This window comes from Panthera leo, chromosome D2 (genome assembly GCF_018350215.1).
Source record: "Panthera leo isolate Ple1 chromosome D2, P.leo_Ple1_pat1.1, whole genome shotgun sequence".
Lineage (NCBI taxonomy): Eukaryota > Metazoa > Chordata > Mammalia > Carnivora > Felidae > Panthera > Panthera leo.
In genome coordinates, this window is record NC_056689.1 from 77351447 (window position 1) to 77377229 (window position 25783).

At 47.1% G+C, this 25783-nt stretch overlaps 1 protein-coding gene across 1 annotated transcript; it reads right to left on the reverse strand.

Moving 5' to 3' along the window:
• Positions 1 to 1815: 1815 nt before the first annotated feature.
• NSMCE4A (NSE4 homolog A, SMC5-SMC6 complex component) lies at positions 1816 to 16175 on the reverse strand. The gene is made up of 11 exons (XM_042908681.1): positions 15833 to 16175; positions 15065 to 15142; positions 12261 to 12391; positions 10027 to 10178; positions 8023 to 8122; positions 7246 to 7336; positions 6274 to 6368; positions 4104 to 4152; positions 3301 to 3395; positions 3115 to 3200; positions 1816 to 2000 (listed from the first exon to the last, which is right to left on the reverse strand). Exons 1-10 carry the CDS (start codon positions 16122 to 16124, stop codon positions 3126 to 3128), a joined length of 1158 nt encoding a protein of 385 aa, XP_042764615.1. The 5' UTR covers positions 16125 to 16175; the 3' UTR covers positions 1816 to 2000; positions 3115 to 3125.
• Positions 16176 to 25783: the final 9608 nt, after the last annotated feature.

Genomic DNA, 25783 nt, shown 5'->3' on the forward strand with positions numbered 1-25783 from the left:
ACAAGGCTTCTTTTGATGTAGCTTCCGAGGTCCCAGAACGTCACTTCTGCCGTCTGCTGTTGCTACAACAAATCACCAAGACCAGCCCAGATTCAAGGGGGAAGGAAACAGACTTTTCCTCTCAAATTTGCAACCATCTTTTAATCTACCACTCCAAGCCTCTGAAAACTCCATCACCCACAGAGGAAGGCAACTCTAGACATGTGTGCTTGAAAGATTGTAATGTTAAGACCACGTATGTGATTCCATTTATGTGAAATGCCAAGAATAGGCAAATTTTGACAGAAAATAGGCTATCAGTTGGGGCTCAGGGGTGAGGAGGTGGGCGAGGAAGGGTGATGGCCACCGGGTATGGGGTTGGGGGCGAGAATGTTCTACATCAGACCGTGGTGATGGTTACAGAGCCCTGTGGAGAGACTGATGAGTTGTTTGCCAGGAATGGGTGAATGACAAAGAGTGTGAAGTAAACCTCTGCAAAGCCGTTCAATGAAACGGAAGAGAGAGCTGAAGTCTGGAGCGGGAGGCGAGCAGGGGTGTAGGCAAGGAGCCAGATCATGTGAGGCCTCGGACGGTTCTGAAAGCTCAGGTTGTTCAAGTGTCAGAGGCGGTGGGGAGTCACTGAGGCTGACGAGCGGTTCTGAAGATGTGCAGGAGATGTGAAGGGCAGGAAGGAAGCAGGGACAGCAGATGGGAGGCTTCTGTGGCAGAAACCTGGGCAGGATGGAGAATCAGGACACCAGATGGGGAGTCGTGACCGATCGAGGTAGAGGGGAAGGAGAAGAGAAATCCTGGGTTTCTTTTGAGGAAATAGAGGAGTAGAGGGGCCAGCACAGGGATTACAGGGAAGACAGACTTGGGAGCTGTTTTATACCTATGTTTAAAACAGCCCCTATGCTGGCAATCAGCCATTGCACATACATCCGTAGCTTTTCGGAGTTGAGTCAAAGTCGGAAGAATGTTTAGGATTAATTCATGAGAGTAAGATGGGGGGAGGGGAAGCAGGGAAAGCAACAGAATCTTAAGTGCCAAATGCACAGCATTTAACCCGGGGATCTATTTGGGTAGGAATCACCAGTTTGGTCTAAAATAGCCCCTAGAGGATGCTGAGAAAGGGGGTGCCACTCCACGCGGATCCAGGACGGCCAGGAGGGGAGAGTAGAAGAGATCCTTGTTGAAAGAGGAGACAGGACAGTAACTGAGGGTTCTGGTAGTGGTTTTCAGGTGAGAGATAAACAAGCATGGTTGAAGGGAAAGTGCTCGGTATGGAGAGTGGCTGACAAGCCCGAGGACCAGGAAGGGCTGGGACCCAGAGCCTGCCAGAGAAGCGACACTCGGACACTTGACTCGGACACCAGATGGGAGGAGGGAGAGAGGGAGGACGTAGCAAGCTGTGGAACGGGAAAGGGAACCAACAAGGGGCTAAAAAATATCAAGGACAGGCCTGAAGGCCCAGCCCAGATCAGAAGCTTGGGAGTCGCGCCCGTCTGGCTGTCCTCCGTGTGCACACAGGGGACCACTGTTGGGAGCTGTGGGGATGGTTGTTCAGCCTGGCCTGGCAGAGGACTGAATAGTTTCTCGTGTGTAAATCACAGGCTGAATCATAGAAAATGGCTGATATTTGACAATGTTTTGCCTACACAAACAATTTCATACAGTTCAATCCAATATTGGTTGACTTGACCAGCTAACTTTACATTTAACTAAAGAGATATAAAAAGAACCATAATGATCTGTAGGCCATTGACATCCTAACTAGAAAGGTTTCAGTGGAACAGGACTAGAGAAAGGCCAAACTCTGGCATAATCAGAAAATAAAGAGTAACTACAAATATTTGTGAATATGGCAGTGAATTTCCTTTAATCAAAGACAACCAGGACCAATTCATTAACTATCAAAAGCTACATTTTACTAAAAACAATCTGTCTTTAAAAATGTTTAATCATACAATATATACAATACATGCTGCTTTCCTGTTTGGATTTCACTATCCAGTTGAGTCCTAAGAAAGAGGAAAAAAATAGCTGGTTAACAGTTTGTAAATGATAACATGAATCCAAAGTTTACTAGATATACAGAAATAGACTCCAACAACCAGTGCTTTCTCAGTGAGGAGGGCCCCGGTCCACCCACATCATATATCTTACGTCTGCTCTCTTTCCCTCAGTTATCTTGGAACCAAAGCAGATTAAGTATTCAAAGTTCATTTTTAACTCTCAAAATTACAGAAAATTTGAGTTAGAAAAATAAAACCTTAACAATGTTCTAATTCAAAATCCCCCCCCCCCCAATTTTACAGATTGGATTTATAGACAAAATGAAGCTGAGTGAGATGAAGTCATCTCAGTGATTTTAATGTTTGTTTATTTTTGAGAGAGAGACAAAGTGTGAGCAGAGGAGGAACAGAGAGAGAGGAAGACACAGAATCCAATCCGAAGCCGCCTTCAGGCTCTGAGCTGTCAGCACAGAGCCCGACTCGGGGGCTTGAACTCACGAATTGTGAGATCATGACCTGAGCCGAAGTCGGACGTTTAACCGACTGAGCCATCCAGGCGCCCCCTCCATGATTTTAAAGTAAGGGGCAGAGCCAACAGAATCCAGGTCTCCTGACTCCCACCCACAGCAAATGCCCGATCGTCACTAAGATTTCCTTCTAGCATGTTCTCCTTCATAAAAATTGAAGAAGTGTTTCACAGCATAACTCACATTTAAGAAACGCCCATTTACTGACATCATTCCAAGGTAAATCTGTCCTAATCCTCCCTTTCTACTTCATAGCTATAAAATAACCAAATCAAATCGGACACTGAACACGACTGATGGGAGGGTTCAGTATTCGATTTATCTAGTTTATCAACTTGTTGGAGGGGGCGGGGGGGGGGGGGGGAGTAGGAGGAGCCAAGCCAGGAACACACTCCTGCCTCGCCCCTTCAGAACCCCGAAGTAATCCAAAGAAGGGGACTTGCAACCACTAGGTGGCGCGCTGCCTTTCCCACCAGCACGCACAGTTCTAGGACTGGGGCACTAGAGGGAGGCAAATCCCAATTTCACCAGAATGCGAAAAAGGAAGGTGGTTTGGAATGCTAAGTAACGTTTCATAACATAGGAAATGTTACCTTTGCTGGCGTCAGGCGCTTAGCCTCTGCTGGCTCTGGCCTGAAGCAATCACAGGTTCTGAGATCTCAAAGGTCTTCACGATCTCCTGGTGGAGAACAGAGAACATTTTGGGCACTGGGTTTACAGCAAATGCCATTTGGGAGACAGAACTACCCCGGGGAAAGGGGCAAGGGGCAAGGCTTTACCTCCCAGTCTCGGTAACTCAAAGCTATGATTCCTTGATTCCTAATTTGGGTGTTTTGGTCAATTCCCTCACTTTCTTCATTAATATTAACGGGCTCTGTTGGAAAGACAAAAGTTTTCAAAGGTTATCGAATCACAGGAGGTAGGCTGAACGGAAACTGTTGAACAGGAACGAAGCCTGTATCGAAAAAACACTTATAATATTACATACTTATTAGGATCCCACGCATCACTGACTTGTTATAGTGTTGTAGCAAGTAATCCATTTGCTTCCATTTTTAAAAAACCCCACAAGATGGAGTGACACGTTGCAATCATTTAAAAACCTCTGCAGATCTAAGTACTAACCACAGAGCTGAGCCCTACTGAGTCCCAGAGAAATTAAGAGCTTTTAAAGTAACAATAAAGGCAATGGATGTACTTGATTCTCTGCAGGAGACCTTAGGAAACAAAGGACTCATGGAGACCGGTGAAATTATTTGAGAAAGATTCTCCCAAGGAGAGGAGGGAGGTGGCTTCAGGGAAAAATAGAAGGAAGGAAAGTACAATAGTAACTGCAATTACAAACATTCTAGATAAAAACTGGAGGGACTTTCTTGTCAGTCTTTAAGGCAGTAAGTGTTGAGTCAATGATACAGATGAACCCTCTGGCTTTAAATGATGGCGATATTTTCAGTAAAGATACAGCAACGTAAAAGTTCGATACCTAAAATGCAAACTCATTTACATTTAGAAAGCTGCATTTCATGACCTCTAACAACACATACGTTTTCTCAAAAACTAATCTTAACATAGTATCCTTTACCTATTACTGGCAGTCGGTCTTGGTCAAGCTTTATTCTTGCAAAACCATCCTAAAACACAAACATGATTTTAGATTTGGATTCAAAAACCGATTTAAAAAATTAGATCCAAAACCCGTAACCACTGGATGAAAAGCATTATTCCTTAATTAGAAAGCTCCATATCCCAGACACTCAAAATGTACCATAACAATAATGAGGTTACGTAGACAAGAAGATACATGGGGCTTCCCTCGGGTTTCTGATCAGCCTCTATCCTGAGGATCTGCTAAATAAAACCGAAACTGGCTTATCTCTTTAACTGATTCATGCGTATTTTTGAACACTCCATATTTTAGCAGGTGTTAGCTCATCATCTACCGTTGACAAAATATGCCTTTGTTATCATTTCTGGGAAGATGCTCTGGTCAATACAAGATTTTTGTTTAAGGTTAAAATCAAATTCATCTTACATATGCACCAGTGCAACCTGTTACAAGACTAAAGATAGGTCTAAAGTATGCTTCTTTTCTTATATTTCAGTATATTTTTGAGTAGGGTTTTTTTTGAACCTTCTATTTTGAAATAATTTCAAACTGAAAAGAGCTACAAGGCTACTATAAAGAACCTTTATAGTATATGTATTTTTTAAGTTTATTTATTTTGAGAGAGAGCGAGCGTGTGCCCACATATGCGACAGGGGAATGTCAGAAAGAGAGAATCCCAAGCAGGTTCCACAGTTAGCGCAGAGCCTGATGTGGGGCTCAAATCCACAAACCGTGAGATTATGACCTGAACGGAGATCAAGAGTGGATGCTTAACCAACTGAGCCACCCAGGCACCCCTCCCTTCCTATATTCTTTACCGAGCTTCACGAAGTTTTTCACCAAGTTTTTTTCACCAAATTTCACTGTTAAAGTTTTGCCACATCATTTCACTCTCTCTACATATTCATTTATAATTGTTTTTTAAGTTTATTTATGTTGGAAAAGAGACAGCAAGTGGGAGAGGGCCAGAGAGAGAGAGAGAGAGAGAGAGCGAGCAAGAGAGAATCCCAAGCAGGCTACACACTGTAAACACAGAGCCTGATGCAGAACCCACGAACCTTGAGATCATAACCTGAGCTGAAGTTGGGACACTTAACTGACTGACCCACCCAGACACCACTGTACTAGTAATTTTTAAAAAAAAAATTTTTAATGTTTATTTACTTTTGAGAGAGAGAGAGAGAGAGAGAGAGAGAGAGACTGTGCACATGAGTGGGGGAGTGGCAGAAAGAGAGGGAGACACAGAATCTGAAGCAGGCTCCAGGCTCTGAGCTGTGAGCACAGAGCCCGATGCAGGGCTTGAACCCACGAACCATGAGATCATGACCTGAGCTGAAGTCAGACGCTTAACCAACTGAGCTACCCAGGCACCCCAAATTTTTTTAAGCTTATTTCTTTATTTTTGAGAGAGACAGAGACAGTGCAATTGGGAGAGGGGCAGAGAGAGAGAGAGAGAGAGAGAGAGAGAGAGAATTCCAAGCAGGCTCTGTGCTGCCAACACAGAGGCCGATATAGGGCCTGAACTCACAAAACCAGGAGGTCATGACTTGAGCCAAAACTAAGAGTCCTATACTTAACAGGCTGGGCCATCCATGCACCCCTCCCGTATTAGTAATTTTTATGAGATAATAAATGATAGCCTGCTCCCTTTCCTTAGTACTTTCAGTATATGGTTCTTGAGGAGAACAAGATATTTTCTTACCTAACATGGCAACTATCAGATGTGGGCAATTTAAATTTGGGAAATTGAACATTTATACCACACTGTTCTCTAATTTATAGTTCCATACTCAAACTCCGCCAATCCTTTTTATAAATAATTTCCAAAATGTAAAAGCAAGCTCACAACTTCTCTTTTTAAGGTTACTTATTATGTTGAGTAATCTCTACACCCAACGTGGGGCTCGAACTCATGACCCTGAGATCAAGAGTCATATGCTCCATCGACGGAGCCGGCCAGGCGCCCTTCACACACAAATTTTCAGCTAGTTTCTTCTGCCTGTGTGCCAATGTTTTGCTACAACGCAAATACATACATACATACTGGTTAGTACAAACACCTCTGCCGGCTCCCACCCATAGCTTTTACTATGTACCCTCTTAAAAGCTATAAAAGATAAAAAAGAGAAATAATCTTAAATCTTACCCTTATAATGAAGGAAACATGAAAGATGTTTTCCACTGTTCGGGGAAAAGAATGTGGATCAACCACAAAGTCAAAGAAGGACATAGGAGTATCAGCTGTAGACGAAAAAGAAAAAAAAAATTCTTCAAAACAGGAAAGATGGATTTTGCTAATCAGTAAGACCAATATTCTCTTGTGTGCACAGAGGAGGGAAATGGGCCCTCAACCCGCTGTTGGGACTATAAAGGGATACGGCCCTTCTGGAGACCAATTTGGCCTACCTATTATAAAATACGTATGCCCACTGATCTGGCAACCCTCCTCCTACAGAAATGTCGGCAGGTGCGTGCAAAGCTGTGTGCCAGGATTCTCTGCTACAGCGGCTTTCACGAGAGTAAGATGCTACAAAGAACTTCCACTCGTCCACTCACGGGGGACTTGTTCAATGTATTTATGACACAGCCCTACAACGGGAATCACTGGAGAGAAGGGCGATCTACCCGTATCGACGTAGAAGAATGTCGACGTGGAAAACTCAGGTTGCGGAAGAACGTGTATATTATGATTAGCTTTGAAAAAAGCAAAACCAGCAAAGATGCCCAGCTTACTTATGTGCATAGTTACATAACTGACATAAAGCTAAGACGATCTGAGTACGCAAGGCACGCCATACAAGGAGCTGCCTCTAGGGAGCGAGAAGTGGAACAGGTACTTGACTCTACCGCTCTCACTTCTATGGCACCTTTTGTTTTGTAACAGAAAAAATACCCCATCTTTTAAAACCAAAAATGAAAAGTTACTTTGCCAACAACCTCACATGGGATATCTAAAGGAGAGAAGCCGCGTTACATATATAGGCTGAAAAGCAATCAAAATGATTCAAACATTGTACAGAACCGAAAATGCGTTTCAAAAACTAACTTCTCATTGAAAGGGACATGTGTCTAACTGATAAATACAAATTGCTCTACTTGAACTTGGTATCATACTTACGATCCTCTCGGAAATAGGTCTGCAATAATCCCAAAATTCTTTCCACTTCCTTTTCTGTTGCTTCTTGATGAGATTCTTCCATTTCACTTAACTGAAAACACAAAGTCGTTACCAGACTGATCTACTTGCCTGTTTGCGTTTTCTGCCCTCTTCCACGCCCATATTCGTCTAAATGTCTTTTATTAGGGATCACTACCAGTTTTGACCCCCATCTTAAAATTTACAGTTAAAAAAAAAAAAAAAAAAAAACTTTGTTTCAGTTAACATTTTTCTATTAATTTTTTAACAGAAGAGTTAACATGACCAAATCAACCATGTTCAGGTTGAATATAAATAAAATAGCACAACACAGAAAGTGGTTCAGAACTGTGGTTCTCAACTGGGAGTGATTTTTGCCTCTTGGGGACATTTGCCAATACCTGGAGGTGTTTTTGGTTGTCACAACTGGGGATGGGGAGGAGGCGGCTACTGGCATCTAGTGGAAAGAGGCCAAGGATTGCTATGGGGCCTCCTGCATCGCACAGGTTAGCCAATCACGACGGAGAATGTTCCTGCCCCGAGGGCTGACTGTGCTGAGGCTGAGAGCCCCTGATCCATTACGGAAAGGAATTAAAACTAAGACAAGGGTTAACCCGGTAAAACGTTTAAAAGCTTAAATTATTTAAGTGATTATTTAAGTAACCAAGCCTGACTCCAGACCCTAAAGCTTAGAAAAGATGGCCAAATTGCATGTATATTAACAGCTACTTTAACCGTAGGCATTTTCAGAAGACAAACCTGGTCAGGCATGGTCTTCTTCTCTTCTGTCTTGGGACCTTTTCTCGGACGATCGCTTCGTGGCTTTGGCACAGGGAACTCTCCTTGTATTGAACCCAACCTAATGAAAAATATGCTTTCATGTCTTTTTTTGTTTGTTTTCTAAACCAATTTGACTAACTGGAAGCAGCTCCCACGGAATGGTCAGATTCAGACCAGGCTTCAGTGCTGTATGAGCTGACATCAGATCGAAACTCTGGTCGGGTCTGTGACATCCTTTCTGCTCCCATTGTGTTTCTCAAAGAACTCCTAGGAGCTTCTCTCAATTACAGATACCTCCTCAAACACCTTCATATTTTGCTTTCAACAGTAGACCGGTCAACATGCCTGTGGTCTTCCCAGCTCGCCTACTGTGTTCTTGGCAAAGCCAACTTCAGATCAGGGAAGAAGAACATGTGGGGAAGAGGAAAAAAACAGCTCCCCTGGGGGTTAAAAGCCTTTGGACTAGGGGTGCCAGTGCCGAGGCTCACAGCCTCGGACTACGGAACATACCTGTCTCAGGAGAACAGTTCAAACAGAAGCCATGGGATTCTTTTCCCCTCTGGACTCCCCGTACCCCCTAAAAAAAGCCCAAATGCAGACTTAAGCTACAGTAATAGATGTACCATGCAGCGATCACGGCCCCGAAAACATAGACCTGTGTGGTCCCTCTGCCTGAGGAGATCAAAGGGTGCAGTGTAGATGGACAGATCCAAATCCACACACACGTGTCCATTTCAGCGCAATGGGGTGGATCCCACAGCATCATACTAGAATAATACTGTGGTGCTGGGAGCGCATGTGGGCAGAGGTCTACCCAGACGTGGGAGTGATCTGGTTGCGATCTCTGACCTTGCCTTCTATCTGTCCGGAGAAGTTACTGGAGGCTTCCAAGTTAGGGTCTGGGACATCAGCAAACATTCCCAGGTGGCAAAGATGGGGGAAGACATTGTAGGCCAAAGAAACAGCAAGTGCAAGGGCACACAGCTGTAAGCACTTCACTGTGGGTGCAACTTCGGCAGGATGAGGAGACAAAGTTTAAGGCACAGCACCCAAGGCTCCCTTTAGATCTTGGGATTTAGGACAGAGCCAAGAACTCAACAGCAAAAAACAGAGATTTGGACTTTATCCTGTAACGAAGAAGTGTGACCTTTATGCTGTAATGGAGGCAGTGGTTCCAGGCACCTGTGCTAACTGAAGGCTTTTTAAAAACCTAGGCCTCGCCCCACACCTGTGCATCTCCAGAGCCTTCTAACTGAGGCGCTACCACTCTCGGGAGGTTTGCAAGGGTAAATCAGAACAGACAAACCGCCCAGGAGCTATATAGCACTTAAGAAGAAACAACAGCAGAAAGAATCTGCTGGGGGACACAGCCAGAGCATTTGAAGATGGTCTTAGAGAAGAACCAATGAGCACTATTCTTAGTTTCCCCAAAAGGACTGAACTAGGAAATGAAGACGGAAGTTAATGTGAGTATAAAAAAAAAAAACAAACTTTTCAAAACTAGAGCTGTATCCAAAAAATCAACCGGGCACTGATGTGACCGTGACTCAAGCAGGCTTCAAGTATAGGTCAGTTGATCGTCCGACAGGAAATTACGGTAAGTGGCAATTTACATACATTGGTAGGATCTGAAGATACTCTCCATAAGAGGTATCGTCCTCCTACATGGTAAGGATTAAAGGTGACAAAACAAAGCCAGACGTTTTGCCCCAGACCGGAAGTCTCACATACTAGGAAACAAAGGAGCCGGCAGGGCACCTAGTAAGAGGTCCTGGCCCACAGCCTGCCCTGCTTAAATTAAGCAGGATGAGGATCCATCCACATCGAGATTTTATGGGCTTTTCAATCAAAGTTTACAAAGTCTCCAAACAATGGCATCATGACTGTCACCTCCACAATACCAAATAATGTTTGTTCCTACAACGAAAAAACAACTTAAGGTTTACAAATGACTGGTCTGTCAGATTTTTAAAATAATCTTACAGAAAGTGGAATGTATGGGTTTTATTAAAGGTGTTTTCTGCTGTTTTGCCTGATATTTTCCAGGAGTCATAGACTATGAATTCAAAATCAGAACTATCTTCATCACGGATGAGTTCTTCAGCTTCTAGCGGATTTACACCCATATGTGTCAGCTACAAAAATGAAGGGAAACAAAAAACCCCAGTTAAGCCACAAGCAATCATTCACCACATCAAATAATCTGCATCAGTAAACTTTAAGAGGCCAGAGGCAAAGCCTGTTTTCAAGGCCCTAACACGCTGGCTAAATTTCTTTCGATACAGATAATTTCATACATAAATTCCAACTTTCCAAGGCAGCAACACGAGAATGAATGAACTTAGTCCATCAAAGTATTAGGAAAGCAGTTCCGGCATACAAATCTGAAATCACATCCCAAATCAAAGCCTCCAACACAGAACAGGCCAGGTTTAGCTGGCTTTCGGATTTTCATTTTAGCCAGCTCCTAGAGACCACTACTCAGCTTGCGTCTCAGTATATCCAGAGAGCAGTGGCCTAGCGTCAGAGAATCATTCATCCTAAAACTGCCTTCCTGCGAAGAGTTGCCAGAAGTTTAGTAATTCTCTCATCCCCAACTATCTTACAGAAAATGAAAGTGCTTTGATTACATTATAGAATTATAAAATGCCTCCAAGTTATCAAATTAAAACAGTAATATCAAATATGAACAATCAAAAAGCTCTCAAGGAGCTGACCCCTATTAAAGGCAATCAAGTTGTAAAGAAAAAGGCTGCAAGAACCGGATCAGAGACATAAGGTCGGCATCCATCACCCCCCCCCCCCCCCCCAACGTGGGAGGACGGGTCCGTTTCTGTCTGGTCCAGTCTACCAGTCTTTTTTTTATAGAACCTATATTTGATGTACTCAGAAGGATCTTCCCCAGCCAGCCATCACAGAGCTATTAATTTAGGGTTTTACTCTGAATGCCTTAAAGACTTCCGGAATTTATTTTGATTTGTTCAAGTACACAGCTCACTTGGATAAATACCAGTAATTTTAAAAAAGACAACCCAGTACATGGTCATTTTATCTGTTCAGCTGTATGTTAGTGTGCATTTTCCAAATGCATTATGCCTCACAATAAAAAAGTTAAAAAAGAAGATTTTACGGTTTTAAATGTAAGTTAAATTTCAGTTTTAAACCATTTAAGGTTTTAAAAACAACAGAAAACTCATCTGCCCCCTGCCTTTACAAAAGAATGAATGTATCTGGTCCGATCTCACAGTACTAAATCATTTTAATAGCCATTTGACAAACATTCAGTCAGAAATTCAAAGGTCTAGCAGAAATGCTAGGACAGAGCTTGGCTCAGAGTGGAACCAAAAAAAAAGAAAAAAATAATCCACAACAGGGTAAAATGCAAGGTCAGCTTCATTGTGCCTTTTGTGGTAAATCCACCAAGGAAAAATTTTTTAATTTTGGGTAACAACCATCCAAAAGAAAGGTAAATAAAACAACAACAAAAAGACCCACAAAATAGCAAAACCCTAAGCATATTCATGTGGTTCCCATTTATTCTCAAAGACAGAGGAGAGGGGCACCTGGGTGGCTCAGTCGGTTAAGCGTCCGACTTCGGCTCAGGTCATGATCTCATGGCTCGTGGGTTCGAGCCCCGCATCGGGCTCTGTGCTGACTGCTCAGAGCCTGGAGCCTGCTTCGGATTCTGTGTCTCCTCCTCTCTCTGTCCCTCCCCTGCTCTTGCTCTGTCTCTCAATAATACATAAATGTTAAAAAAAAAAAAAAAGAAAGAAAAAGAGGAGAACTTGCCCCCCCCCCCCCCCGGGCCTAACTCATCTCCAGCTGAGCTCTGCCACCTGCTGCGTGGGTTTTGTCCAGCCAGGACGAAGGGTCCCCAGTCACTGAGAATGAGCTAGAATACTTATGAACTGATAATTCAGGGGAAAAATGGCCATTTGTAAATAAACATAGCACCCAGAATCTTTACTTCGAATGCTAAGAGATTTTTCTAAACCTCTAGGCTGCCGCCCTGTATTCCTCGACATGGCTCTCCTGTCATCGTTTAACTTGGTGAGATGAGAGCTCTTTGGGGGAATCTGAGACTTGTGCCCCCCCCCCCCCCCAAGAAAAGGAAAAAGGAAGTGAAGGCCATTTGCATACAGATCTAATCAAAGCAGATAATTAATCTGTGACCTGGGACACATTTTTTGTTTAAGATTCCGCAGCTTTGAACTTACTAGAGTTTCAACGTAGCGCAACATATCGAACGAGTTCAGATCAGAACGCAGCTGCTTTGCCTTCTCTTTGCCCAAATCTGAAGCCAAAACAAGAAAATGGGCATCCAGGACTGCTTCTCTTGCCCGGGACACTGTTCAAAAAGAGAAGGAAAATACACATGATTAACAGGGATTTTCCCGAAATTTCCACCTACTTACTTGCCATTTCCCACTGGACCAACCAAAAAAAAAAAAAAAAAAAAGGAAACATACCCATCTCCCTCTAAAACCTGGCTCTCATGCCCAACCCACCAATATCTGGAGTCAAAGCTGACCAGTCCTCCGGGCTCTGTGCAGACAGTTCAGAGCCTGGAGCCTGCTTCAGATTCTGTGTCTTCCTCTCTCTCTGCCCCTCTCCCGCTCATGCTCTGTCTCTCTCTCTCTCTCTCTCTCTCAAAAATAAATAAACATTAAAAAAAAAAGCTGACCAGCCCTCCTAAAAGCCCCTCTCCCTCCAGGGTCCTTCTCCTCCTGTGAATTGAACTACCATCTCTTTATAGCTTGGGTGCAACAAAGCCTGTCTTCTCTCTTAACACCCAGCTTCTCCCCCCCCCCACCCCGCCCCCAACGCCAGCAGCCCCACCTCGGCGTCCCTCCTTGATGCAAGCGGAGGTAAGTCAAAAGGAAGGCCTGCCCCGTGTAAGGCCTGGTGGCTTGTTGAGCGGCCACCACAAACCGTCAGGGGACATCAACAGAAATAATGGCACCGTCTGGGCAGTCAGCCTAAGACGCCCAGGTGCCAGCCCAGGCCACCACGTGGACAGAGGCCACGCAGCAGGGCGGCGACCCTGAGGATGGAGGGCCCGAAGGCGTTTGACAGAGGACCCGGGATTTAAGACAAGCTATACCGAGAAAAAAATTTAAACAGGAGTCAAGGGAACAGGACGACGAAGTGTGCAGAGGCGAGGGACCGGCCCTTTGGAGGAGATGGCGGGGCTGGCGGGACTGGGAGGGTGAAGAGGGCCCTGGGAACACCCGGAAAGGCAAACCGGAAAGGGAGCCAAGAAGAGGCGAAGGCGGCAAAGTTCAAGTACAGAAACACCTGTGCCTGGTGTGCTCCCGGAGGCCTTGTGGGTGTCACGCTTCCTGAACACACACGTCCAGTGGCTGAACTTGGCTGACTCCCGTTTTTGCTTTTATACATCATTCTTCTCCCTTTTTATTTCGGGGGTGCTGCTGCGGGAGCGACCATGCGTGAGAGAGGGAAGCAGAGGCCAGGCTGCTCCGGGTGCCTTGCCTGCTGGCCTCACAGCACGGTCGGCGAGAAAAGCGCAGACTTCTCGGTCACAGCTGGCTTTGAGGCTCCCACCGAGGGAAAACCATGAGTGCCAAGGATCTAGAATTCTGTGTTTGCTGGGCGAGTGAGTAACTTTGCCTTAAAGAGGTGACCCAGTCAACACAGGGGCATCAGCCGAGGAGGGAGTGATGTGTGGCCCAAGAACTAATAAGATACACAGTAAAGAAGCAAAGGGGTGAATGAGTCACAGACAGCGCTAACAAGGGGTGAGGAGGGATTTAACCAGGTGAAAGGGAAACGCTCAGTTCTGGAAGGTTTTAACGAGATTTAGCAAATGTGGGAGACCAAGATGGGGAACGGTGCAGAGGCTGTGACCAGGGCTAGAAAGACAGTCATTTGAGAACATGCGGACGCGGCAATGTTAAAAGCGAGCAACAGTTAAGCCATTAGTCGGACTGGGAAATTACTAGAAAGAAAGGGTCTGGTCCTCAAAGAACATGAAGAATTGTCTGGGCAGCACAAGTTGTTGACTCTTCCTTACCACCGAATTTGTCTACATTCTGCCTTTCTGTTGCCACAGAACTGTTAGGGGGACGGTGGGCAAAGTGGTCTGGGGACTTGCTCTAGGGTTCGGGGCCCCAGTGCCTACATCAGGGGGTGCCCGACCTGCCTTCTGTCTTTGAACAGACTACTGCTGCCACAAACCCTTTTAATTCAAACCAAGATATATATTTTTTTTCATTTTCAGAGAGAGAGAGAGAGCGCACATGCACACCCATCGGGGAGGGGCAGAGAGAGAATCCCAAGCAGGCTCCACGCTGCCAGTGAGGAGTCCTACATGGGGCTCAAACTCACCGAACCATGAGACCACGACCTGAGCCAAAATCAAGGTCGGATGCTTAACCGACTGAGCCACCCAGGTGCCCCAAACCATGATTGTTTTTTAAACTCCCCTCTCCCCATGGAGGGTGCTCAGTGCTCTGACGTATCTCTTTATCTCTCTCTCACCACCCCCCTACTAGAGACCAACAGCTCCACTAGTGGACATGGCCACTACACCCCTGCCCCCCACCATAGGCGGACCAATAGCAAGGAGCTGGGAGGAGGGCAGGACTAGAAATAGGGTGTCACAGCCCAGCTCAGTTCTTCTTTAATTCATCTATTCAACAAACGCACCCTGGGGATACAGCAGTCAATACCACAGAAAGATAAAGATAATTCATGCAAGTATAATACAAGTTCTTAACCTTGAACGAGCAACAGAACCACCTGGGGGGCTTGCTAAAACAGGCTGCTGGCTGCGCCCCCAGAATTTCACATAAAGCCTTCAATACACCTTAGGGAATGGTAAGCACAACACAAGCAGTATAACCACTCCAACGAGAAAGCTTCCAAAACCAGTAAAGAAAACACTACTATATTATGTGGGAATTGTTTGATGTCAATAATATGGCTCTTATATAAAACTAATAAAAAATTATCCTAAAACTTACAATAAAAAGCTCCCATATATAAAATAATGAATTACCTCCATTAAACAGAGTGTTGGCCTCTTCAAGGACCTCAGTTAGTTTGTCGCTGGCATTCAGTATATCCTCTCGGTTTTCTATGTAAAGAAATACAAGATTTGGCAAATGTGCTCGTCATTCACCAAGTCCTTAACAAAGTGGTCACCTGGGGTGCTGAGGAGTCCTGCCCCTGCTCCCTGGGGTGATTATTTCACACATCTCTATCTTTTTAACCAAAGCGTCTCCGAAAGAGAAAGGTGACTGTACCTTTAAGGAGCATGAACTTTAAAAGGGGCCTGGCTGCCTTTAACCTTCACCCAAAGGGCTCCACTGCTTCTGCAGCCTCCTAAGTGGCTCCCAAACTCTGCAAGCCACAGGGGCCCCTGGAGGGCCACCCGACAGATGGACGCGCCACCCCGAGTTTCGGAGTGGGTAGGTCCGGGGTGCGGTCCTAGTGCGGGCCATTTCTGACAGCTCCCTGGTGGCGCCGCCCGCGCTGGGCGGGCGACCCCTCGCGGGACCCACCGACTGCCAGATACGACACCCGGGGCCCGAGCCCCGCCGCCACTCCTTCCCGGCCGTCTGGGCTCGGGCGGCGCCGTCCGGCCCCCTCGGGGCCCGCGCGCCCCCGCCAAGGTCGCGCGGCTCGCTCCACGCGACGGCGCGGGGCCACCCGGCGAGCCAATCGAGGCGCGGCCGGGCGGCGCGGGGTCGGCGCGGGCGCCGTGGAGCAGCCGGGCCGCGCGGGCCTGCGTCCCGCACCTGCCCCCGCCCGCGCCCCGCCTTACGTTGGACCGAGTTGATGAGCGCCCGGTACTGATGGCGGATCTGGCGGCACAGGCCGTGGTCGGTCTCCGCCTCCAAGCTCGCGGGGTCCACCATCTCGTCCCCGGAATCCGACGGCTCTGCCTCCTCCAGGCTCGGGCGCTCCGGGGCCTCCCTGCGCTCGGGCGCGGCGCCGCGGCGGGACACGGGCGACAGCGGGGACCGCGAGCGGGAGCGGGAGCGGGTGCGATCCCGGTGCGGGTCGCGGCCCCGGCCCCGGCCCTCGGACCGGCGGCCGCTGCTGTCCCCGGACATCGCGCCAATTCGCCGTGCAACTTCGGAACGGCGGAAGTTCGCGCCAGAAACTGAAACCCCTGCTCGGCGCGAGCGCCCGCTCCCCGCGGAACGCGGCTCCCGGGCCGGCGCCAGCGCACAGCGACGCCTCTGGCGGGAGGCCGGCGGCGGGCGCGGTGCGGGGCGCTCCCGAGGCGCCGCGGGGCCCCGGCCCCGGCCCTCCGCTCGCTGGCCGTTTGCCGCACCCGGGGCCCGCTGACTCCTCGCTGCGCGGGGGTCACGGCCTTGGCCCGCCGGGCCCCCCACCCGGCCCGCATCTTCACGGGTCTCTTTGGTTCCCCGGGACACCGCCACGGCCTGGCGACGTCAGGGCGCGCAGGGCACGTGTGTCATGGAGGCTGCCGCGGATGACGCCGGGCTCGGAGGCAGAGATGTGGCTCTGTGACCTGAGTTTCTCCGAGCCATCACGGGGCGGATCCACTGAGGTTCACGTGCAGCCGGCAGTCCCACTCTTGGTGAAGCCAGAAGGACAACAAAAATGAACAACAAAAATTGACTTTCTCCTAGTAAACTGTGAACCGTCCCTTCTAAACAGCTACAGCATGGCAGCTTGTGTTCACAATTGGTTCTCAAGCTAAAATATTCTGAAGTATCTTCAAAAAGGGTCCAAGACAGATGGAATTCTATTCAGAAAAACATATGACTTTCATGTCATGCTACGTATTTGGGGTTGTATTGCAAATGTTGTTTCTCAAAAGTTCCCTTTGGTGCTGAGAATGCATTCGATTTTCTCAAAGAAACAATAATATAAGTTGCGTTTCTACGTAAGGCTACAAAAATACTTCTGTGCATCTTGTACAGTCAGCTGGAGGTAAACGCTGTTTGCAGCTGCCCCACAGCCGGTACAGCACCACAGCCCTACTTACCTGGGTTTCAGAAAAGGTAAAAGCTGGTGCCTGCTTCATTGGATGCATTATAATTGGCCTAAATGAGTCGTGGCAATCTTATCCTCCTTCCTCAATGACTGGACTAGGGACGGGCATGTAATCCAGTTCTGGTCAGTGATATGGGAGGGGGCGTCCCATCTGCATGAAACACAAAGCCTCCAGAAAAGAGAGGCTTTATCCCCACCCTCACTCCTTCTTTAAGATGCTGATGTGATAAACTGGTACCCGACACGACAGCAGCCATCTATGACGAAGTGACAAGCATGAGGAAAAGACCAGGATGCTAAGGGACGGAGGAGAAGAAGGACGGACATAGCTGAGTTGCTGAGTAACTGCCTGTCTCCAGACTGCTTGTTAAGTGAGCTGTAAATATCCTGTGCTAATTGTTTTGCGGTTATCACTTGCAGCTCAGCGCGTTGGGACCGAAACAAGTAGTTAGCATTCTTCTAGGTGGAAATTCATTCCGAGCTCCGGATACAAATACCTGGAGCATTTCATTCAGTTCCATAAGGTTTTGGTGTGTTCTAATGAGCCAGACACCCTACAAACACAGTAGATCATGAGGATGGCTCAGAGACTTGTCTTTGCCTTCCATGGTCTCACGAGGAGACAGACATGAAACTGATCCTAAAATTCGTATGGAAATACAAGGGATCCAGAAGCCAAAACGATCTTGAGAAAGAAGAACAGAGTTGGCAGGACTTGCATTCCTCCATTCCAAGACTTACTACAGAGCTGTAGCAATTAAGACTGTGTGGTGTTGGTGTAAGGATAGACAGATTGATCGATGGGATAAAATCAAAAGTCCGGAAATAAACCTTTTCATCCACGGTCAATTGACTTTTTACAAAGGTGCCAAGACAATTCAATGGGGAAAGAACAGTCCTTGCTACAAATTGTGCTAGGACAATAGGATATCAACATGCAAAAGAATGAAGTTGGACCTCTCCCTCATGCTATATATAAAAATTAACTCAAAATGGATCTGATCTAAATAAATGTAAGAGCTAACAGGATAAAAATCCTGGAAGAAAACACAGGTACAAATCTCTGTGACCTTGGATTAGGCGATGGTTTCTTAGATATACCCCAAAAGCACGAGCAACCAAAGGAAAAAAAAGATAAATTGGAGACCAGGTTAATGGTCATTTGTTAAAGCAGTAAGAAGAAACTAATATTGGTATTTAGGATGAGCACCTGTGATAAAAATTATCATAATTTTTTAAAGTTTATTGATTTATTTTGAGAGAGATCACAAGCAGGAGAGGGGCAGAGAGAGGAGGAGAGATAGAGAATCCTAAGCAGGCTCCACGCCGTCAGCATAAAGCCTGACGTGGGGCTCGAACTCACGAACTGTGAGATCATCATGTGAGCCAAAATCAAGAGTCAGACGCTTAACTGACCGAGCCCCAAGAAAGGTGGAGGTTAATTTGAGGTAAGGGTGGGGACAAATGGAGAATAACCCACATGATGGGTAAAAGGTTTATCAGGGTTTCTTCAGCTAGGTATAATAGAAACTCCAGTACAGGACCTTCGCCAAAATTGTTACAATTTTCCTTGTGACACTGGAAAACTAGAAGTAGGCAGTCCAGAATTAGTGTGTTGGCTTAATTGCCTCAACCCAAATGGGCACATGTCACTGCCGCTCACATCTGGTCACATGGCCTCAACCCAACTGCAGGGAGGCTGGGAGACGTGTCTTCTCTTTCTCTGTTTCTCCATCCCTTCTTTTTTTACTGCCAAAGCCCGCTTTCCAAAATAGAAGCCAAAAACAAAACAAAACAAACAAAAGCCCCGAGATACTCACCTTTCCTCCCCCCCTTGGACCTAGGGCGTGGAATATGGTCATTCTTGACCAATGGGACTAAGGAGAAGTCTATGGAAGGTCTACTCAGAAATGTTTTCTCCACAATAAAAATAGACACTGAGAGGAAACGTTCCTCTTTAGTCAAACGTCGTTCTGTCCACACGCGGTGCTCAAAGTGAGGCAGCGGTCTTGGGGCCACGTGGGGACAGATTAACAAATGAACATTACGAGTCAGGAAGAGATGATGGGGCAGAGACCAGTGAGCGGGGGAAGAGGGGACTGAGTGTACTCCCTCCTCCTTTCCTGGGAGATGAGCTTCTAGATCACCCTCCCGATTAACATGACATGACAGTGAAGAACTGGCCAGGAGTAACCCGGAGGGGGACATCTGGCCAGCAGGCCTTAATGAACACCGGGCAGAGAGGAGAGAGGCAGGAGGGTTTCGGGTGGGGCAGAGGTGGAGGGACTGAATCCCTCGGTGCATAGAGTGTCCCTCAGGCTGTGGCTGGGTACCAGCTCTCCCGCAAATCAGATGGGAAAACGTGTACGCTCTCGGGTGGGAAACAAAGTTTCTAATAGTTCCGGCACTGAGGAAGACAGCCAGCCACTGGGGGATCCTTCTGGTCAGAGCTGATTTGGTGCCAAGAATGCTGGATGTGGGGTCTGTGTATGTCCAGCCAGGGCCGAGTTAGATCATCCACAATGCGTGTATAGCGGCTAGTGTCATAAACATGTCGCTTGGTGTGATTTGGTATTCAGTGTATCTCTCGGGGAGATCCTGGCGCTCCTCGTCGGCCAGGCTGCCAGGAGAAGGCAGTAGTTAGTAAAAACTCAACGCCCTCGTTCTCCAGTAGCCCCTGCTATGCTGGCGATTGCATGAGTCTGTGATGAAAACCTGCCCCCTTTTCTGGGTGCTTCATTTATTAATGCATGTTTATTGAGGGGCCACTATGTGCTAAGCCACAGGCTGGACGCTCGAGATGCAATATTAAAGACTGCGAGCAAGGCCCTGCACGCATGGAGCTTACGGATTTTGGAGAGAGACAGACATCAAACAAGCGAAACAAAGATGAATGTATATTACCTGCTGTGTTAGACGCTTGGAAGGAAAGGATTTGGAGCTAGGCAAGAATCTGACCTGGCTAGCAGAGTCAAGGCCGTTAAGCTGAGGTGAGAAGGAGCCCAGGATGAAGTCGGGGCGCAGGCGGGGAGGAGAGCAGAGCAGGAGGCAGCCGGGGCCGTCGCTTGGTGTTTAGGAACTGCTTTGTTCCAAGGTGGGAAATGATCAGGAATGTGTCAGGGTAGACTGTCCGAAGAGTCTCCTGCTATAACACAACTCAATCCTGTATATGCCATAATTTGTATGACACTCCTGGGCTAGTGGGAAATAAAGGAAATGTCTACAGGAACGCAAAGGCGAGCCCAGGACTCATGGGAGCTCTTGACACGTGGAAAACTGTCCACCGTGGTTGCAGGTGCACTCGGGGGGCGGCGGGGGCACAGGGCCTGAGCATCCACAGCCCTGCTACACACATTGTTCGGCTTAAGGCTATCAAGGGCCCATGAGATGCCAGGCTCTGTGAGCAAGACAGACAAGATCGCTGCTGTCACAGGCGGATGCCAGCCGACAGTCTTATCAGGGAGAAAGACAACAAACAGGGAATAGATAAATAATTTCAGTTGGCGACAATATGAGGAAATTCAAAGGCAGCATATTGTGGGAAGGAGTTACCTACCAGGTGGTGAGCAGTGTGGGTGGGTAACTTTAGCTGGGGTGGTCTGGGAAGCCCCCGCCGAAAAGCTGACATTTCAGTTAAGAGCGGGAGTCCGCCATGTGAATTGGGGGGGAGGGGGGACGCGAGTGTAGAACTTTCCGGATCTAGAGACTTCTCTTTTCCCAAGCGTCTGCCCTAAGTCTAGACACTGATCCAAAAGCTTCTGCAAGAAAACAAAGCCCAGGACTGGGACGTGCCTCCCTTCACTGTCAAGACCTCCAGGCCGGGGTGCCCAAAGCACCCCAAGTATGAGAGGGAAGCATATGTACAACCCCGAGCCCGTCTCACCTGGACGTGGACAGGAGAGGAATCACCTGCCGTGCGGTTTGGCCAGAGAGCAGAGGGGCTGTTTGTCGTCCGATATATAGCATGAAGCCAGAGAAAGGCACACACACCGTGCATGCTGCTCACCTGGCGTGGGACTGGGGCGCAGAGACAGCGAGAGATTATTAAATCTGTGCTGTTTCAGTGAGGTGTTAATTGTATCATTTCGGGAGAGAAATGTAATAAATATTAATTTTTAATTTGTACGGTGAAACAATGAGTGCAAATTCTCAATCAAAACATGCAAATAAATATCTCCCAGGCTCTCGAGGCCGAAGGCTCTAAATGGTCTAAAAAGGATCATTAGCCTTCGCGCCACGGCCGCCTCCCTATTTTTATGGAACAGAACTACAGCCATCTTAGTAACCAGCAGCGGATCGGTGAGACTTCTCCTCCTGGAGAGATTTCCAGCTGGCAAAACGAACAGCTGGTATTAGCCTGGGGACATTTTGGGACACGCTTAAGCGCAGTGTCTCATGCCATCCTCCAGGACGCCGCCTCCATTTGCTTTTCTTTCGTTTTGTTAATGTTGAAGAGGATCTGTAAATAAAGAAATAAAAAGGGCCAGTAAATTCAAAACATTTTTTATTTATTTTATTTATTTATTTTTTTTAAATTTGTTTTTATTGCTTATTATTTTTGAGAGAGAGAAAGAAAGCGAGCAGGGAAGGGGCAGAGAGAGAGGGAGACACAGAATCGGAAGCAGTCTCCAGGCTCTGAGCGCCCAGGACAGAGCCTGACGCGGGGCTCGAACCCACAGACCGTGAGATCATGACCTGGGCCGTAGTCAGCCGCCCAACCGACTGAGCCACCCAGGCGCCCCTCAAAACATTTTTTAAATGTCATGTCATGTCATTGAAATGGTGTCTTAATGTGACCACGCCTGCTATGTATTTGTCATCCCAAAACTCGAGTCCATGGCCTCAATAATGCTTTAGACCAGTGCTTTCCAAATGTTAGTGTGCATTTGAACCACAGGGGATGGTTATTAAAAACACAGATTCTGGGGGCACCTGGGTGGCTGAGTCGGTTGAGCGTCCGACTCTTGATTTTGGCTCAGGTCACGATCCCAGGGTCATGGGATCCGGCCCCTCATCAGGCTCCGTGATGAGCGTAGAGCCTGCCTAAGATTCCCTCTCCCTCTGTCCCTCCCCCACCCACACTCTCGCTCTCTCGTAAATAAATGAATAAATAAAATTAATCTTAAAAATACAGATTCTGATACAGTAGGTTTGGGGAGGGGGCCTCTGATTGGCCACTTCTAATTCCCAGGCGATGCCCGTGCTGCTGTTCAGGGATCGTACTTAGACCCACCAGATGAATGGAGAGGCAGAACAATGTAAACATGTTTACTCACCTCTGAAGGCCAGGGTGAGATACTTTTTGTCAATGAGATATAATTCACCTACTGTAAGATTCACACTTTTAAGGTATACGATCCAATGGTTTTTATTATATTCACAAGAGTTGCACAACCATCACCAGAATGAACTCTAGAACATTTTCATCACCTCGGGGGCGGCGGGGGGGGGGAACCAACCCATACCCATATCCGTTCGGAGATATTCCCCATTCCCCCGGTGCTCTCGCAGCAAACACTAGCCTATTCTCTGTTTCCACAGACTTGTCTATTCTGGATGTTTCGTGTAAGTTGAATCATCATCATGTTGTCTTTTGTGTTGGCTTCTTTCATTTAGCACCATGTTTTCAAGGTGTATCCACGTTGAAGCATCATCTGAATAATATTCCCTTGTATGGATATGCTACAGTTTATCCACTGGTGGACATTTGGATGGCTTTCACCTTTTTGCTGTCATTTATGATACCTTGGCATTCTTCAGTCATTCGAATATTCTTATTTTTTTTTAAGTTTATTTACTTAGAGAGACAGAGAGACAGAGACAGCATGAGCAGGGGAGGGGCAGAAGGAGAGGGAGAGAGAATCCCAAGCAGGCTCCACACTGTCAGCACAGAGCCCAACACAGGGTACAATCTCACGAACCGTGAGATCATGACCTGAGCTGAAGTCGGACCCTCCGACTAGCCCCCCAGGTACCCCAGTCATGTGAATATTCTGGTGTCACAGTCCATGGTTCATCCAAGAGGAGTTACTGTTGTCCAGCCTAGAGTGCTTTCAGCAGAGTTGAGAGCTGTAGCAGGGCAGGGTGGTGGGGGTCTCAGAAGAGGCCCAGCGAAGCCACTAGCCTTTAGGGGGTTTAGTACAATTTGGTCAGGTGGTCTGAGAGCACAGATATCACCATTTAAAAAAATAATTTATTTTGAAATTTCAAATTTATACAAGTTGCAACAAGAAAGACCTTGGGGCGCCTGGGTGGCTTAGTCGATTAAACGTCCGACTTCAGCTCAGGTCACGATCTTACGGTTCGTGAGTTCGAGCCCCGCGCCGGGCTCCATGCTGACAGCTCAGAGCCTGGAGCCTGCTCCAGTTTCTGTGTCTCCCTCACTCTCTGCCCCTCCCCTACTTGCGCTCCGTCTCTCTCTCAAAAATAAACATTTAAAAATATTTTTAAAAAAGAATACAAAGATCTCCCGTATCCCCAGTAGTTAGTTGTATTTATGCCCCCCCCCCCCCGCCCCATGTGGATACTCACTGTTACTATTCTTTATTTGGGGTCAAGTTGTAGACTTGATGCCCCTCTTTCCTCAGCGTGACCCCGCCACCCTGGACTCTTCCCTGCGTAACCACAACACAACCACCCCTATCAGGAAATCAACACTTTACAACACTGGCATCCCGTCATTACACCCCATTCCGACTTCTCCTTTTGTCCCAACGGGGTCTTGACATTTCTGGTCCAAGATGTCATCCAGGATCACACGATGTCTCTCTTTTTCATCTCCTGCAGGAGCAGCTCCTTGGTCTCTTGTTACTTTCACTCTTGACAGCTGTAAAGAATCTCCCTTCTGTAGATTCTCCTCAACTTGGGTCTTCTCAATGTTTCCTCATGTCCAGACCCAGGCCGCGTATCCTTGGCAGGCGTAGCACCAGAACGAAGCGATGTTCTCAGTGCTTCACCCCAGGGGCACGTGAGGTCTACCTGCCCCACTGGTGATGTGAATCTTGATCACCTGGTCATGCCAGTGTCTGGCAGGTTTCTTCACCATAAAGGAATCCTTTCTCCCTTTGTAGCTGATAAATATTTTGTGGGGGGATAACCCAGGACTATGGCACTATCTCCTACTTTTGTATGCTGGGATATCATGGCTTGTAGACCCCCTCAAGAAATAGAGATAGGGGCACCTGGGTGGCTCAGTCAGTTAAGCGTCCGATTTCAGTTCAGGTCATGATCTCGCAGTTCACGAGTTCAAGCCCCACTGTCAGCTCAGAGCCTGGAGCCCGCTTCAGATTCTGGGTCTCCCTCTCTCTCTGCCCCTCCTCTGCTTGCATTCTGTCTCTCTCTGCCTCTCAAAAATAAATATTGAAAAAAACAAAAGCACCTTCTCCATGAAATCTGTTCTGGTCATTGAACTTGAAGGTGACCTTTGGAAAAAAAACAACAACAAAGTAACAGAGCTGGAAAATATATGTTCGTATTTACCTACTCACACATGTTAAACACATCCTATTTATCTTTTATCTTTATCTCTAGATAGATACATAGATAAATTTAAAACGTGTTCAAATAAGAAAGGGGGAAAAAAAACCTACACGTTTACACCAACCTCTAATTCCAGTACAGCACCTCTAGGTTTTTTTTTTCCTAGCCTTCTCTTTCCATATTACAAATCCCTTCTCAACTGTGGGAAACCTTGGTCACCATTATCATCAGTAAGCATATTTACTTATTTGCCTCGTCCTTCTGTTTGTAACCAACCTTCACATGCGCTGGCTGCATGCTTGGGCCTCCAGCCTTCACATTAGCTATCGTTGCTGATGAATCCCTCTCACCGATATGCTATCTTGTCCCAAAGCGGTCATCTTGGCAATAGCCTTATGGCCACTACTCCTTTCATGTCACTAACACCTGACACATCGCAGCAGCGAATACATTTCTTTCATTGAGGTACCATCTGAGCTCACCGCCAGCAACAATTTTAACAATCGTACTGCCACATTGTACCAGGGACGATTAGTGTGCATCAGTGACGGTGTCCTCCTTGTCAGTCAGGTAGCAGGTGAAACCACTCCCAAATCCTATCCTACTGTCCATTTTTTTGGACCACCCTGCTTCTGGCACCAGCTCTCACTCTCTGTGACACCCATTGGCCTGCAGGAATTTTGTTAGGGGTGCAGTCATGGAAGGGAAGGAAGCAGGATTGGGCAGAAGGGGAGGCCGAATTGCCCTTCACGCATCTCTCTTTGGCTGAGACCGTCCGCAAAAAGACCACAGCACTTCCAGCAGCTGGGGTAATAAGGAAGTTCTTTTTTTTTTTTCCCCCTAGAGGGGCATCTGGACAGCACAGCACAAGGTCAGCCACAAAATCATCCAGGCTGTTCTGTAACGACCGGTAGGCACTTTGTGCTTTGTCTATAGGTCGATTCTCAAATCTGAAAATCAACGAGCATGTGTTTATTATTGGATTTCTGTGAATAGCATTTCTTGCAGGGCTAGAGGTCAAGAGGATTACCGATTACGTTTTCTTTCTTAAACTTTTGCTTCCCTCTGTCGTTTTTAGTTGCTTTGAGTGCATCTTTGAAGAAATATACTGTCCACTGTTTCTAACCTCTTCACCCAGTCCACTATCTATTTTTTCTGGAGATCTCTGTCCCAGGACCCCGTCTACACCCTTGATTTGGATGAGCTGTAAGCCCCGTCTTGCTGGACATTTGTCCCCGTGGGGCTTCCCTCTCCTGCTTTCTTCTGC